Here is a 16,601-nt window from a genome sequence, read left to right on the forward strand (position 1 = left end):
TAGACTTGGTGGACCTTTGGCCTGATCCACCAGGCTCTTGTTATATACTTACACACATGCAGTCACTCACATATGCCTTGCTATATGATGCTATCTGGATGCATGGAAGAGCAGGATTGCATGTTGCTGAATGGCCTCAATGGATTCAGTATATGAAGTCCAGCACCGAGGGCCTTCTGGCGGTTCCCTCCCTGCGAGAAGTGAGATTACAGGGAACCAAGCAGAAGGCCTTCTCGGTAGTGGCGCCTGCTCTGTGGAATACCCTCCCATCAGATGTCAAGGAAGTAAACAACTACAGTGGTACCTCGATCTAAGAACAGTCCTGTTAATGAAGGATTCGGGCAACGCACTCCGCAAAACTGGAAGTAGGTGTTCTGGCTAGCTAACTTTGTCCCAGAAGAGAAACGGAAGCCAGAATAGGCCAGAAGGAGCCTGGGTTTCACTTTCTGTTCCTCCTTCTGGTGTGGTGGTCAGTACAGTGGCACCTTGGTTCTCAATCGTAATCTTTTCCAGAAACCGGTTCAGCTCCCAAACCTGTTCAAAAACCAAGGCATGGCTTCCAATTGGCTGCAGGAGTTTCCTGCACCCAAGTGGAAGCCGTGTTGGATGTTCGGCTTCCGAAAAAACATTCACAAACTGGAACTCTTACTTCCGGATTTGCGACGTTCGGGAGCCGGTTTGTTCGGGAGCCGAGCTGCTCAAGTACCAAGATACCACTGTACATAGTATGCTTAAGTGCTAAGGTTTTGTCTTATTGTAAGTTTAAGTTAAGTCTGCTGCAGCTGGATTTCTTGTGGACTGTACCAATCCTGAAGATGTTGGATTGTGACTGTAAAGCTCATTTGCCTTCAGTAGTAAAACAAAAAACAAAAAACCAATCTGCTGAATGAAGTTAATTGCTGAATAAAGTTATTATTAGGAATCCTGCATCGTGTTTTATGTTTTTACTCTGCTAACAATATGTTGGGGTCTGCTCTGGATCAATATGGAGCAGAATTCATTGCATGGAGGAATGGGGAAACCCAATTTCATTAGAGGGTGTTCTTGTCCCAGCTTCTGTCAACTGAACCAGCTGAATCTGGCCCATAGGCTTCATAAACCTTCTCTGATGGGTTGGCTTTCAGTCAAAAGAGTGTTACGGGAATTGCAGCTGCATCTTTTTTCTCTTTGAACCTGTTCACCTTTTTCTTTTCATAGGGACAATGAAGAAAGCTATGATGATGTTGAGTTTGGAGGTAAGGCTAATCCATTTTTGTTAAGACAGGCATTAGAAAATTTATAAGTGGGAATTGCAAGAAAGCGTTAGAATGTGGAGTGCTCCTGTTTGGGTGCCAGCCACCCCCATTTCCACTATACTCCATTCCCTTCCACTGTTTTCCATCCATGCCCCCCATCCATGCTCAGTCCTTATCAGACTGGTTTTTGGGAGAGGCTTTTCCCCTAGTACTTCTGAGAACCCAGGAGTTCTTGGCCAATACCTCCTGTTTGTGTGTGGATGGTGCCATTTTGGCTATATAAGGATAACTTATCTCCCTCAGCCCCCACCCACCTGTCAATCCCCTGGTGGTGTCAGGTGACCCAATTTTGCCTGCATGGCATGAAATTAAACTATGTGAACAAAGTCACAGCCCACAAAGTGCCAACAAACAGCTGGTTGTTGGGGCTGGCAAACTCTAGTACACAGACATTGGCACAGGGCTTTGCTGGCACCACTGATTGGCAGTCATATATGACATGAGGTGCAGTGAACGTGGGCATAACTGACCTAAATGACTTTATGGCCCAAATGCCACAAGATGGGCCTGGTTTTCCCACTGCTACTATATAGGATGACGGTGATGGCTGCTGCAATATGGCCTTATGAATCAGGATGTCCTATAGACCTATATCATTACTCCCTCCTCCCAGGTAACCCTAATAACACTGTATTTCTGTGAGGAAGAGCTGGGGATCTCCTAACAGAAAATCCTGAATATTCATACACCTTGCCCAACTACAATGCCTAGAATTCCTTGCAAAAAGCCATAGCTGTTAAAGTCTAATAATAATAATAATAATAATAATAATAATAATAATAATAATAATAATATAGCAGTCAAAGTGATATAAATGTATTGATAAAATACAGATATTGAGAAAGTTAAACAAATAGTATTTATACAGAGTATAATTTATAATGGTATAGCATGTATATATAAACCTTATGCCATGTATTTAATACATAACATAATATATAGTTGGTTTTCAGTATGTAGTCAGAAGGGGGGAATTAAAATCATGTTGTGGTGTTTGAGGTGCATACTATAGCACAGGCTTCCTCAACCTGGGCCCTCCAGATGTTTTTGGCCTACATCTCCCATGATCCCTAGCTAGCAGGACCAGTGATCAGGGATGATGGGAATTGTAGTCTCAAAACATCTGGAGGGCCAAGGCTGAGGAAGCCTGTGCTATAGCAGATAAGCAGCGGGCACGAGGTATATTTATCTGCTACAATTTCATTTCAGTTTTGATCAAATATAGATTATGCCATATATTTAGTTTTATGTGGAAAGATACTGAGCACTATAAATATATGGCATAATCTGTATTTGAATTAGACAAAAATTCTCACAAGTCAAAATACCCAACTTTGTCCTAGGCAACGCTATCCTTTGCCCAACATGTTTTGTTTAGAGGGCAATCTATAGATTTTCTACCCTCTTATTATATACGGATATGATTATATTATATACAAAATCTTCCCTGCAACAGAAAATTAACAATCAATGTTTGCCTTTTGATTCTTCAGGAAATGGGGATGCAGATGAGGTCAGTATCACCATTCACAACATATATACATGCAGCACAAGTCTCTTTCATTAACACCCACTTTCATGAATGCAGTGGGGTGCCGTGGGAGGTTCTGTTACCGGTGTGTCTGTGGAAAGGAGGGAAAGGGAGAGAGATTGTTTCATTTGGATATCTGCATTGGGTTTTAATATCTTAATGTTTTGCATTATTTAATTATTATTTTGATTTGGACGTTTCATGCCCTGGGACCTTAATGTCGAAGGTGGGTGTGGCAATCACACAGGGTCCCTGGACGTTTGATGGTCTATTGATCCCTGTGCCACCACTGTGATTGCTTTCCCGCTGCCACCAACCCGTTTCTCTTGGGTACACACGGAGTCCAGACAGTTGTTAACATTAAATCAAATAAGCAAGTTTATTTTATGAGCATTAACAAGGTTATGGTTTCAGGTAATTTTTCTTGTCAGTTTCTTAATCTTAGTTTCTTTACTGACCTATACCTTCCTAATAACTTCTGATTATCCCATCTGTCTATCTGACTCCTCCTAACAGTTTCACTCACTCTCACATCAAAACTAGACCAACCCACAGACTTATCCTCCCTCTTCCTTCTCCAACTCCCAACTAACTTCCAAATAACACCAACTCTAACTCTAACTCCTCCCCTTGGGTTCCCACTCATTTAACCCTTTCCTTATGACCCACCTAGGAGGGCAAACGCCACAGTGGGTTATAAATCAAAGAAGTGATCATTAATAGTAATAAGCAGTGAGAACATTCATTTGTCACTGGATCAACACATCTTAATTTGGGTACACAACTTGTGACCCATAAGCCAAGCAAGGGCCGCAGGACATGGGCTATGGTCTTCCACAGGGTTGAGGAACACAGGTGGTCTTCCACAGGGTTGGAGAACTACAGAGTTCTCCAGATGTTACTGGACAGCAACTCCCATCAGCCACAGCCAGCATTGCCAGTGGCCGGAGATGATGGGACTTGTAGTCCAGCAACATTTGGAGTGCCACAGGTTCTCCCTAACCCCTACCCCAGTCTACAAAGAGTGCCTGATGGCCTTGCTCTGTTTGTAGTCTCTGGAAGGGCTTAGCTGAAAGGAGATTGTAAAGGACTACAATGAATGGCTCAGGGTGAGTGAGAAGTTGTTGTGGCAGTAGATGCAACTCAGTGACATTCATGTGTTCATTATAGCCAGAATGAACACTTGGAAATGGCTACGGTCTGGGCAATATTTGATATTCCTAAATAGCTAAATGGTCAAGCTCTAAAGAAGACCTTATTTCATACAACAAATTGGATTTGAAATAATGAAATGCCACATACAATTTGCTGTCCTAGTACTAGTCTTAAAAAGAAATTGTGGCACTTGAACTACGTTATAATTTCCCCTTTCTCATTCATTCTTGTCACTTTTTTCTTTGTAGAGTCTCAACAGTGAAGGGGAGACATATGAAGATATAAACGAAATGAGGTAAGAAATATGCAGCTCTCCAGATATGGTGGTTCTCTGATTATCAGGATCCCATAACTGAAGTGACAGAGACAAAGTGACAAAACATAAACAGAGTAAGAGGACCTGAGAGTAAATAGCAGATAACACCATTGCATAACCGTGGACAAAAGATCCAAAACCTGAATTTGCAGCTTTATCATCTTCTAGGCCAGGCCAGAGCTAGCCAACATGTTGTCCATCAGAAGTTTTGACCACAGTTCCCATCAGCCAATATCGTCAAACAGGGATGATAGAAGTTGCTGTCCTGCAACATCTGGGCTAGATTGAGAAGGTATTGGCTTGGATCCAGACTTCGCTTCCAGCAGCAGAAGAAGAAGGAAGAAGAAAAGTGGCTTTGACTTTATCTCCCTTGTAGCTTCTAAAACTCTTCTCCTAAGGGTTTGTGGGCACTCTGGAACGGTGTAGGAGGGCACCAGCAAAAATTGATCTTCCTATGCTGGGCAAAAGATTCCTGCATTACAGAGGGGCTGGTGGACTAGGTGACTCCCATCGTCCTTCCAACTCTACCATTCTATGATTCCAGCAGGCTCTAAAGGTTGGGTCAAAGGCCTTCTGTACATGGAAGGAGCTCTTCCATTTGTGGACAGCTAAGCTTAGATCCAACCCAACGGCAACCACTGAGCACATGGCTCCTGATATGGTCATCTTTCAAGAGAAGTGAAAGAGGCCCAGATGTTTGTCCTCTGCTGTTTCTTGAGTTAAGTATCAATCACTTTTTATTTCACAGACCTACATCTAGAGAGGATGAAAGGAAAAAGGAGAAGGAAGAAAGGAAGAAATCAGAGAAAGAACAAAAAGAGAAAGAGAAAAAAGAGCAGGAGATCAGGAAGAAGTTCAAAGTAAGGCTTAAACTAGCAATTTATTTTTAAAAAAACTTTAATGAAAACAAATACATTATCCTTTAGCATTGTTAAAGATACTCAGTTTGTAGAGATGGGGGATAAATTTACAGGCGAACCTATTTAATTTGCACTTCCTGAAACAGCAAGCAAACTGAGACAGCCTCCCTTCAAAATTTGAACTTCTCTAAATCTTGCAGTGTAATTCTCCAGAAGACTAATGTGTGAAAAAAATCTACGGTATATACTACAGTAAAGAGAAGATATAAATGCATGCACTAGTGAAATGAACATTAAAAATGCATTTTATTAGGGAAAATTGCTTTGCAAAAATGCATACATTAGGGCAAAATTACATACAAAAAGGTGAGCATTAGGATAAATTTGTACTAAAATGCAGGTGAACTTCCATGGGACTATAATAATAATTGCAAACTGATATGGAAATGTGGAAAACTGAATTTAATATTAGAAAAAAATAAACAGGTTTTGCCTATCCCTATCTATTTGACCCTTTTGCTATTTTATTTGAGTGCAAACCTTTAATAATAATAATAATAATAATAATAATAATAATAATAATAATTTACTGTTTATACCCCACCCATCTGGCGGGGATTCCCCAGCCACTCTGGGCGGCTTCCAACAAAATATTAAAATACAGTAATCCATCAAACATTAAAAGCTTTGCTAAACAGGGCTGCCTTCAGATGTCTTCTAAAAGTCTGGTAATTGTTGTTCTCTTTAACATCTAATGGGCAGGCGTTCCACAGGGCGGGTGCCACCACCAAGAAGGCCCTCTGCCTGGTTCCCTATAACTTGGCTTCTTGCAGTGAGGGAACCGCCAGAAGGCCCTCGGCGCTGGACCTCAGTGTCCTGGCTGAATGATGGGGGTGGAGACGCTCCTTCACGTATACTGGACCAAGGCCGTTTAGGGCTTTAAAGGTCAGCACCAACACTTTGAATTGTGCTCGGAAACATCTGAATGAAAGATTTGGAGCTGAGCATTCATGTCAAGAAATTTAAAGCATGTAGTTGGAACTAGCAATCCTGAATTGCAACCCACTTCAGTGGCAAACAAGTTGTAACTGGTGCCTGTGAAGGCACTCACACACCCTGATGCTTTGCAGTTCTGCTCAGATGTAAAGCCCATTGACGTCAACAGTAGTCTTAATCAATAAAAGGTAAAGGTAAAGGACCCTGGGATGGTTAAGTCCCTTCAAAGGTGACTATGGGGTTGCGGCACTCATCTCACTTTCAGTCCAAGGGAGCCGGCATTTGTCCACAGACAGCTTTCCGGGTTATGTGGCCAGCATGACTAAACTGCTTCTGGTGCAACAGAACACCGTGACGGAAACCAGAGCGCACAGAAATGCCGTTTATCTTCCCGCCACAGCGGTACCTATTTTTCTCCTTGCCCTGGCATGCTTTTGAATTGCTAGGTAGGCAGGAGCTGGGACAGAGCAACAAGAGCTCACCCCGTTGTGTGGATTTGAACCACCTACCTTCTGATCGGCAAGCCCAAGAGACTCAGTGGTTTAGACCACAGCACCACCCATGTCCCCTCATCTTAATAAGCAAGTGTGTCTAGGAGCTATGCTTTGACTGCTGTTTATTTTAAGTTCTATGTCTATAACAATCAAATGTGTATTGAAAGCTTAACAATTAGCTACAAGCAAATTATCAATGACTGGTTAGACAATTCTCAGAAAATTAATTCAGATGCATATAAGTTCTGTAGCTTCTTAAAGAGGTATTACATGGGAAATATTGGCATCACCAATTCAATTAGTAGAACTCATATTACAAAACCCCTAAGTAGAACTTGCCATAGCATTGATCTGATGTGTTCCCTTCTCCATTGCAAGTTGATTTCAGATATCTTTCATACCATTTCTCATTAATGATCAATGAGGAACACTTCCGTTTTCCAGCCAAGGTTGTTTTTGCAGACTTGTGTAACAAGAAGATAATGCTATGCATTAAAAATAATAGACAATTGCCAATCTTTAATTTTAAAGAATCAAATACTGAGTCCTTAAAGGTAAAGGGACCCCTGATCATTAGGTCCAGTCGCAGACAACTCTGGGGTTGCAGCGCTCATCTCACTTTATTGGCCGAGGGAGCCGATGTACAGCTTCCAGGTCATATGGCCAGCATGACTAAGCGAACCAGAGCAGTGCACGGAAACGCCGTTTACCTTCCCGCCGGAGTGGTACCTATTTATCTACTTGCACTTTGATGTGCTTTCGAACTGCTAGGTGGGCAGGAGCAGGGACCGAGCAATGGGAGCTCACCCCGTTGCAGGAATAGGAACCACCAACCTTCTGATTGGCAAGTCCTAGGCTCTGTGGTTTAGACCACAGCACCACCTGGGTCCCACTGAGTCCTTAGTGTCTTTATAATTCCATTGCAAAAATGTCTGAAACAGTGATGGGGAATGGTTACGGATAGGTAGCCGTGTTGGTCTGCCATAGTCAAAACAAAAAAAAATCCTTCCTGTAGCACCTTAAAGACCAACTAAGTTAGTTCTTGGTATGAGCTTTCGTGTGCATGCACACTTCTTCAGATATCTGAAGAAGTGTGCATGCACACGAAAGCTCATACCAAGAACTAACTTAGTTGGTCTTTAAGGTGCTACAGGAAGGATTTTTTTTGTAGTGATGGGGAATAGCAGAGGTTGAATGTGGATCTCCAGTCCTCTCTACTTAGCATCAAGACTCAAATCTGCTCAGGATACATGTTGTTTCCCTGACTGACACTTCTTTGTGCCCTCAAATAGACGTGATTGTGATAATGCCTCTTGCTTGCCTCTGACTTCTGTGCATCTGGAATCAAACCCACTATTTGATTCTGGTCCTGCCTACCATGGACACATGGGAACCAGAAGGTTGGCAGTGAGGAAATGCAACCCTTAGGCTGAAAAAGGTTCCTCACCCGAGGTCCCAACTCCAATTTGTCAGTTGTTGTGGTTTGTCCATGCCCATTTCCCTCTCTCTCTCCCCCTCTTTCTCTTGTACAGTATTAATCCTGACCATATCTGTAATGCTGAATTTGCACCCATTTCTTATCCTACTTCTGTGTAGCTCGTGGGCCCCATTGAAGTCATTCACCAGGCCCGAGCTTGCACAGACTTCAAAGGAGGGAAGAATGACCTGACGTTCAAGCAAGGAGATAAAATCGAAATCATCCGCATCACTGACAATCCAGAGGGGAAGTGGCTGGGAAGGTCAAGAGGCTCCTGTAGGTATAAATTATGCAAATTTAAGTGAACTTATTTTAATATGTTTAATCAGAGTAATTTATTCTGATCAGAAAATTTGGGTTCACTCACCATTTGGAGTATTTGAAATGTCGCTAGTCTACAATTCTTGACCCTTGAAGACGTATCAGTATATTCGTTAAAATACTTGAAACCTGCACAACAAAGAAACGAATGGCAATTTGATTTTTAAAAATTGCACACCATGCAATGAACACCATTGTATATTGCACAGTGGTTTTTAAAGTGTGTGTGTGTGTTGTTGTTGTTTTAATGCAGCCCTTATGATGTCTTGTTACAAAGTTTAAAAGAAAACAGCTGCATCTTAGTCATGAAATGTGTTGGGCTTTTGCTTTCTAGATGGCTACATTAAAACAACCATGGTAGAAATAGACTATGATTCGTTAAAGCGAAAGCCACGGCCTTCTGTCAACATTCAACTGAGGCAACCAGACAGTGACCAGGAAGTGTATGATGATGTCGGGGAACAGGATAGCGTCAGCAGGTATGTCAAAAGGGATGGCCACACCTGTGTCCAGTTCTAGTGTGGCTTGCAGTGCAATCTAGCCCACCCTTCATCAGAACAGGAAGTGATGAGGAAATGGTTGTTTAGCATTAGTAAGGTGAACGTTTATTGTAATTTCTTAAAATGAAGTTAATCTTACATTATTTTTAGATTAGTAGTGGTCTATAGGACAAGGTGGTACAGGGAAAGGAACCCTGAACAGTTAAGTTCAGTCCTCGATATATTTCTGGACTACAACTCCCATCAGCCCCAGTCCGCATAGCTAACTGGAAAGGATGGTGTGAGTCCCAGCAAGAGCTGGAGGACACCATATTGGCAACCCCTGACAACAGGCCTGATCCAGCAAAGCAATTGTTACCTTATTTATTTATTCATGGATTATCAGTTTGAATCACCTTTGCCATTTTCTAGGCAGTTACCTGGCTTTATGTGGGTTATAGAATATTGCAGACATTTGGGTGTGGGGGGAAAACATGGACTTTTCAGTGCATTCGTTTATGTGTGTATGTTCTTTGGATGTAAGTCCCACCATGTTCAATGGGGCTTACTTCCAAGCAAGTATGTTAAGAACTGCATTATTTATTGCACTGTCTTCTCCTTTGACTTCAACCATTTCCCCTCCTTTTGTTTTCTCATGGCCAAAGTGGAAGTCAAAGTACTGCAGGAGGTAAGTTCTGCTGTTCCTATCTATCCAGATTTTGAGGTTTGTGGGTCATGGGGCCCATCTTTTAGCTACTTCCTAAGGTATCAGTTGGGGTATGACCAGGGTTTGTGATATCTACCAGCAATCAGCAGACAAGCCATATATAGTCAAAGAAAAATAACAATCCCCAAGCCTTCATACTTCCTCCTTCAATATTCATTTCTAAACCAATCCTGTAAGCACCAAGGTCAATGCCACTTTCAAGATTAGCAAATCAAAGATACAACTTTTTGAGAATCTTCCCCTCCATCCCTGGTCCCTCCTCAGCACCAAGATGATCCAGAAAGGCTTGTCCTCCTGATAAAGCAAGAATGGTAAAGCCATGCTCTCCAGAGGTTGTTGGACTCCAAATCCCACCAGCACCAGCCAGCATGGTCAATTCTCAGATATGAGGGAAGCTGTAATTGAAATAGTGCAAACAATATCTCCTGGTTTTTTTCAGTAGAAGCAGTACATACCATTGAGGGTTGTTGTTATTATTGACATAGCTGTCAACGTTTCCCTTTTTTTAAGGGAAATTCCCTTATTCCGAATAGGATTCCTCGCAAGAAAAGGGAAAAGTTGACAGCTATGATTACTGATAATTTCAGTATTAATGTTTTATTTTACTTTATGTGCATTTTGGAGGTAAGTAGCCTAGAGACAGTTTGCATTCGGCGACATAAACTGAAAGAATAATAATCGAAGTAGTAGTGATAATACTACTGTACTCTGCTTTTGCCTTTTTAAAATTTTTAAACAGGATTCCCTCCTCCTCCTCCCTCTGACGACGTTTATGATGGGATCGAGGGCGATGATGATGCACAAACAAGGTAAGCATTAAAAGCCAACAAAATAATGAAAAGCAGATGGAGAATTCTTGTTTAGTTCTTGTTTAAAAGATTATCTCATAATAAAAATATTAGCCCTTGATTAATGCATGATAAAATGGTATCAGCTGGGTAAGGAGTGTGTCTTACAAGGGTGTGGAGATAATGTTTTTACCATGGAATTAATTGCTTTGGGTGTTGTTTTAATGAGTCTTTACTGTTTTCATCTCCTTCACATGGATTCTATTAAGGCATAGCCTTTTTCAACTTCTTTAATTCTCAAGCAGAAGCCAGTAAGCCAGAATCTGAAGCATGGACAGATGTTTGTGTGGCATCAAAACAACGGCACATCCGACTTTTTAGATCCTAGTTATCCATTCATTATATATTCACCCTCCATAGAAATCCACACTGATGCTGGTGAATTGTTCTGATCCTGGGATCACAGATTAGAGCCATAGGACAGATCGGGAGGTCCATGTACTAAGAACTTGGTCCAGCTGTGTTTGTATGAGGCTCACACTTCATGCTGTTGCAAAATTTGGGTGCCTCCCCCTCTCTCTGCTGAGTGGTGACAAAGAGCCCAAGGGGTTCCATGCACTCACCCAGGGTCTGTGGCCCTTTGGAGAACTGAGACACGGTGGAGACAGTCGTAGCTTTAATAAATATTATTTATTCGCCTATTTACACCTTCGGAAGGGGAAGGGTAGTGCTGTGGATTAAACCACAGAGCCTAGGACTTGCCAATCAGAAGGTCAGTGGTTCGAATCCCCGCGATGGGGTGAGCTCCCATTGCTCGGTCCCTGCTCCTCCCAACCTAGCAGTTCGAAAGCATGTCAAAGAGCAAGTAGATAAATAGGTACTACTCCGGCGGGAAGGTAAACAGCGTTTCCGTGCGCTGCTCTGGTTTGCCAGAAGCGGCTTAGTCATGCTGGCCACATGACCCGGAAACTGTATGCCGGCTCCCTTGGCCAATAAAGCAAGATGAGCGCTGCAACCCCAGAGACGGCCACGACTGGACCTAACGGTCAGGGGTCCCTTTACCTTACCTTTATTTACACCTTCAGTCTGCAAGGAGGAATTCCAGATCTTACAGCATGTTCCTTTCAAGAGGGGCTTGTACCCCACAGCAGTGCTTGTACCCCACAGCCAACCACCCTCCTTCCTCCTCCTTCCTCCCATCAGCCCTTGCTCCCAGACTCCCTTTTCCTGTCACCTCAAATGTACAGTTTCCTGGCAACCTTTCAAATCCCTATATCCTTCACACCTCAAGGCAGGGGGAAGGAGTTCTCTTGTATTGCAAATGGACCTCTATTGTTCTTTGATGGCCCCAGCTCAGTCAGGTTGTTCTGCATAAGCTAGCTCAGGAATTCCTCTGCAGCTTGTATTCTCCCTCCATATCCCAAACAATCAAAATCCTAGCCTTTATCTAGGATTTAGGGGGCTTAGCATTTAAATTTATAACAATACGTTTGTTGCAGCAAATACTGGTGTGGTTGTGTGTGCTGTGGTGGTGGTGCCCTGAGATGTTCTCCTAAAGAACATCTTTGCCATCCTGGTGTTTTCTGGACATTTGGGACTACACTCCCCATCAGTCCCAGCCAGCACTGGCATACTGGCTGGGACTGATGGGATTAGTAGTCCAAACCAGTCAGAGGGCACCCGATTGGCAAAGGCTGTCCTAAAGAATGCAAGTATGAATGGACTTGAAGGTCCTTTTTAATTTTTTGGGCTGTTGTTGTTGCTGCTGATGTGAATCCAATGCCCCAACCCAAAGTCATTTCAAATATCTTGTGTTTCAATCTGCAATGTGATAATTGCATGCATACTCCAAAGGTCTGTGCCACATGGTGAAGATAAGAGTGACTCCTGGCCCCGTGGGCTTTTGAAGAATCTGTTGAAGGGAAAAGATTTCCCCAAGAGAAGTATACGAGAGGCAGCAACTAAAATCAATGTGACAGAAGATAATGGAGGTTCCTCGTAAGAGACTGCTGTGAAAGAAAGAAAAATAACCGGTTCACTAAAACTAATAGCTAATATACGTGTTGATCATGCGCTACTAACAGCTTCTCACAGCAGCCTAACCAGCCACATAATCGTACCACACAGCAAATAACCAAAGCTATGAAACCACCACATCCCTTTTCAAAATTGGGCCATGCTCTGTCCTTGAATACCTCTTAGCTTAAGTCATAGGTACCTGTTTGCAGAAACAGCTTCACCATGAAGCGAGTTAAGATGGCCAACTCAGGTGGCATTACGGGTGGCAGAGTTGGAAGTAGGCAGATCTGGCCCATGGAACAAAATCTGTTGGCTTCGTGCGTCTCCTATTTATTTCAGTAGGATCTGCAGAAAGAAACTTTCTGGTAGAGCATGACGCATGATCATCAATGGAAAGTGGGGATTTCTCAGGATTCTACCTCAGGGACCTAAATGTTTTCGGCTGAAGCTATGTCTGAAAAGCTAGGTCATGGCCCAACATCTGTTCCATTGCTGGCAATTTTGTTGATGTGATCCAGTCTTACCCATGACAAACAATTTATAATTTCACATATTTAAGGGACAACAAATTAGTTGCAGTTGAATATGTGAAGGAAAGCACACCCACACCCCCTTTCCTTTTGTTATCCAAGATAAAGTGGCTTCAACAATTCTTCCTTTTGTTGTGATGTACACAGCCTTATCCCATAATTGTTTATATCCTGGGATAGGAACTGATCATCTGATTGCAGTGCTTAATGAAAGTTATTATTTGTTTGTTTCTAGCAGGACTTCTTCAGCAAAGCAAATAGGAAAGGGTAAGTAATAAGATCAAAAACATGAATCAATTATTAAGCTGTGTTTGAGTTCCTATAATCCTCAAACAGAAGCTTCCTTCTACACAAAGGCCTGTTTCACACATGTTGTGGTAAACCAGAATATAGGACAAATGTGAAGATTAGGATTAGGATCATGAACCATGATCCTATGTTTGGATGACAAAACAAGTCAAACCTTGGTTTAGTTGCTAAGGATGCAGGAAACATTTGATCCCGTTTGCATTTGAAGACAAACCTACCCAAAGTGTACTTTCCAAAACAATATGTAAACTGAACTACGGCCATCTTTGAAATTTGCATTCTCCTGAGCTTTGCAATGCATTTCTGCACCCAAGTAATGAAAAATGCAATTTCCGAGGTAAAGTATGAAAAAATGCATATATTGAGGGAGATAACATACGCAAATGCATTATATTAGGCAACATTATTATTAATCAGTGTTGTTGTTAATGCCCTTCATCCTAAAGTCCTAGGGCGGATTACAACAATTTAAAAAACTGCTTGTAAGAGTTTAAAAACTTAGAATAAAAAATACACTCACAAAAATAGGGTGGCCTTAAACATATTCATCGCAGGTATCAAAGGACAGGGTAAAGAGGTGAGTCTTTAACGTTCGCCAAAAACTGTATACAGTGGTACCTCGGGTTAAGTACTTAATTCGTTCTGGAGGTCCGTTCTTAACCTGAAACTGTTCTTAATCTGAAGCACCACTTTAGCTAATGGGGCCTCCTGCTGCTGCTGCGCCACCGGAGCACAATTTGTGTTCTCATCCTGAAGCAAAGTTCTTAACCTGAAGCACTATTTCTGGGTTAGCGGAGTCTGTAACCTGAAGCGTATGTAACCTGAAACGTATGTAACCCGAGGTACCACTCTAATGAAGTTGGCCAGATGCACCTCCGTGATGAATAGGAGTTCCACAACTTAGGGGCTGCTGCAAAAAATGCTTTGGGAGCCATCCGTCTGAGGGTGGGAGACAAATCCAGAGGCTCCCCTATTCTAATCCAGATCCTGAGAGGCTATGTAGGGAACGAAGTTTTATTTGGTGGTCTATATATTTGGGGCTTCCCAGTAGTGATGTATGGAAGTGAGAGCTGGACCATAAAGGAGGCTGATCGCTGAAGAATTGATGCTTTTGAATTATGGTGCTGGAGGAGACTCTTGAGAGTCCCATGGACTGCAAGAAGATCAAACCTATCCATTCTGAAGGAAATCAGCCCTGAGTGCTCACTGGAAGGACAGATCATGAAGCTGAGGCTCCAATACTTTGGCCACCTCATGAGAAGAGAAGACTCCCTGGAAAAGACCCTGATGTTGGGAAAGATGGAGGGCACAAGGAGAAGGGGATGACAGAGGATGAGATGGTTGGACAGTGTTCTCGAAGCTACTAACATGAGTTTGATCAAACTGCGGGAGGCAGTGGAAGACAGGAATGCCTGGCGTGCTCTGGTCCATGGGGTCACGAAGAGTCGGACACGACTAAACAACTAAACAACAACAATATTTGGGGCCTGAGTTGCAATGATGATATATTATTTTTCATTTAAAAAAAACAAACAAACAACCCACCGCTTTCCGATTTCAGATTCTGGAGACAGTGATGTCTATGATGATGTAGAGCCAACTGACTTCCCTCCCCCGCCAAAAGAACTTAGGTGAGTAAACGTATAAAACAAGGATGTGTGCAATGGCCTACTGAGGGATGGGGAGACGCTGATCTGTTTGCTGCTACTCAAGGGCTTCATGACACGTGTTATAAGTGACAGGATTCACAGCTATGGTGCGGGTTTCTAGAACGGGTCAACAAAATTTTTCACCAGGGAAAAAGTCCACTGTCCCTCAGACCTTGTGGGGGGACCAGACTATATTTTGAAAAGAAAAAAAAATGAAAGAATTCCTATGCCCCACAAATAACCCAGAGATGCATTTTAAATGAAAGCACACCTTCTACTCATGTAAAAACACGTTGATTCCCAGACTGTCTGCGGGCCGGATTTAGAAGGCGATTGGGCTGGATCCGGCCCCCAGACCTTAGTTTGCCTACCCATGTTCTAGAACTTTAAATACTAGATACAGCCTAGGATGAAGAGAGGAGATTGAAACTTCTCTTTGCAACTCTGCAACCCCTGACACTTAGAAAGTTTAATTTGCTTTAGTTTATCCTATTGTGGTTTTATCTTTTTATTTTTGTACGCTTTAAATTGTAATTGTGGATTTTTAGTGATGATTTTATTGTCTTGTGGTTTTTTGGAAAGCACATTGAGGGTTCTCCCCCCTTACAATCAAGCAGTATGTAAATTTTATGAAATAAACAAACAAATAAACAAATTTTATGAAACAAATAAATAAACAATACAAAGTATTAACCGCTCTCAATCTTAACCTGATAACTGCCATTTGTCCAGATTTTAATTTGTCTGAATTAATTTTAAGATGTATTTTAATTAATAGATGCCTGTTTTTATGTATACTGTGTTATTTATATGATCTTAGCTGCACTGAGCCTGGCTCCGGTCAGGGAAAAAATAAAATTTATTATTATTAAACTGCGATCTTGGTAAAACATGCCCTCTGCCACTTCGCTGTGATTTATCATTAGAAAATCGCCTTCTGTTGGGTCAGTGAAAGTTCCTGGCCCATAATACTAATTGCCTTGAAGGGGAGGGAAAATTTAAATATCTGTTCCATGCTGTCAGGGAACTGCCATCTAAAGCGCCGGGGGCGCAAAGGCTCACTGAGGTTGAGAGAGGAGTAGCAGCGGAAGAGGGAACCAGTAGAGGGCGAGCAAGAACTCCAAGGGAAAGTGAGTCGGAGGGATGGCTCAGAGACACTTCCAGCGAAAACAGTGGGGAGGTCTCAGGACCTCCTATAGGGACACCCACACCTCGCCGGAAACTGTCACGCCGAGAGGCCAGACGACGTGTTTCCGTTAAAGAGCTTTTATGTTGGAAAAGATTCCGAAAGCAGCCACTTTCGGATTCTACTAGTGATTGACGCAGCCATGCTGGAGGGGCTCCGTCACAGGCAGAGGTTTGAAAACCTGATCAAACTCTGAGGGACTTGCATTTTACGCACAAGCAGCTCATCGTCCCATCACAGCAATCCGAAAGTCACCGAAAGCCAGCTTGTGCAGGGAGAAGCATCATGAGCAACCCAGCCGGAACCGGAGGAGCAGGAGCAGCTGGAGGGGGTCCAAGCCTGGAAGAAAGGTACAGGGCGTTGGAGATCCAGTTGGCGCTGCAAACGGCGAGGCTTGAGGAGAGGAGGGCTCAGGATGCAGAAAAGGGAAAGGAGAAAACCACCCCGCTCGCCAGAAAGGTACCAGGAT

General features: G+C 42.7%; 1 protein-coding gene across 3 annotated transcripts in view; it reads left to right on the top strand.

Annotated features, from left to right (window-relative positions):
* FYB1 (FYN binding protein 1) overlaps nucleotides 1-16,601 on the top strand; it is a 60,593-nt gene that overhangs the window by 25,185 nt on the left and 18,807 nt on the right. Inside the window, exons 4-14 of one of the 3 annotated variants that reach the window (XM_081929658.1) lie at nucleotides 1,198-1,235; nucleotides 2,789-2,808; nucleotides 4,230-4,276; nucleotides 5,046-5,157; nucleotides 8,244-8,400; nucleotides 8,780-8,924; nucleotides 9,590-9,612; nucleotides 10,391-10,460; nucleotides 12,294-12,437; nucleotides 13,224-13,255; nucleotides 14,859-14,928. In XM_081929658.1, the coding sequence (XP_081785784.1) occupies nucleotides 1,198-1,235; nucleotides 2,789-2,808; nucleotides 4,230-4,276; nucleotides 5,046-5,157; nucleotides 8,244-8,400; nucleotides 8,780-8,924; nucleotides 9,590-9,612; nucleotides 10,391-10,460; nucleotides 12,294-12,437; nucleotides 13,224-13,255; nucleotides 14,859-14,928 (858 nt within the window). The remainder of the gene's footprint in view (nucleotides 1-1,197; nucleotides 1,236-2,788; nucleotides 2,809-4,229; nucleotides 4,277-5,045; nucleotides 5,158-8,243; nucleotides 8,401-8,779; nucleotides 8,925-9,589; nucleotides 9,613-10,390; nucleotides 10,461-12,293; nucleotides 12,438-13,223; nucleotides 13,256-14,858; nucleotides 14,929-16,601) is intronic. The other 2 variants (XM_081929659.1, XM_081929660.1) reach the window with 2 other exon arrangements.

The sequence above is a fragment of the Podarcis melisellensis genome (assembly GCF_964234715.1).
Source record: "Podarcis melisellensis genome assembly, chromosome: 11".
Lineage (NCBI taxonomy): Eukaryota > Metazoa > Chordata > Lepidosauria > Squamata > Lacertidae > Podarcis > Podarcis melisellensis.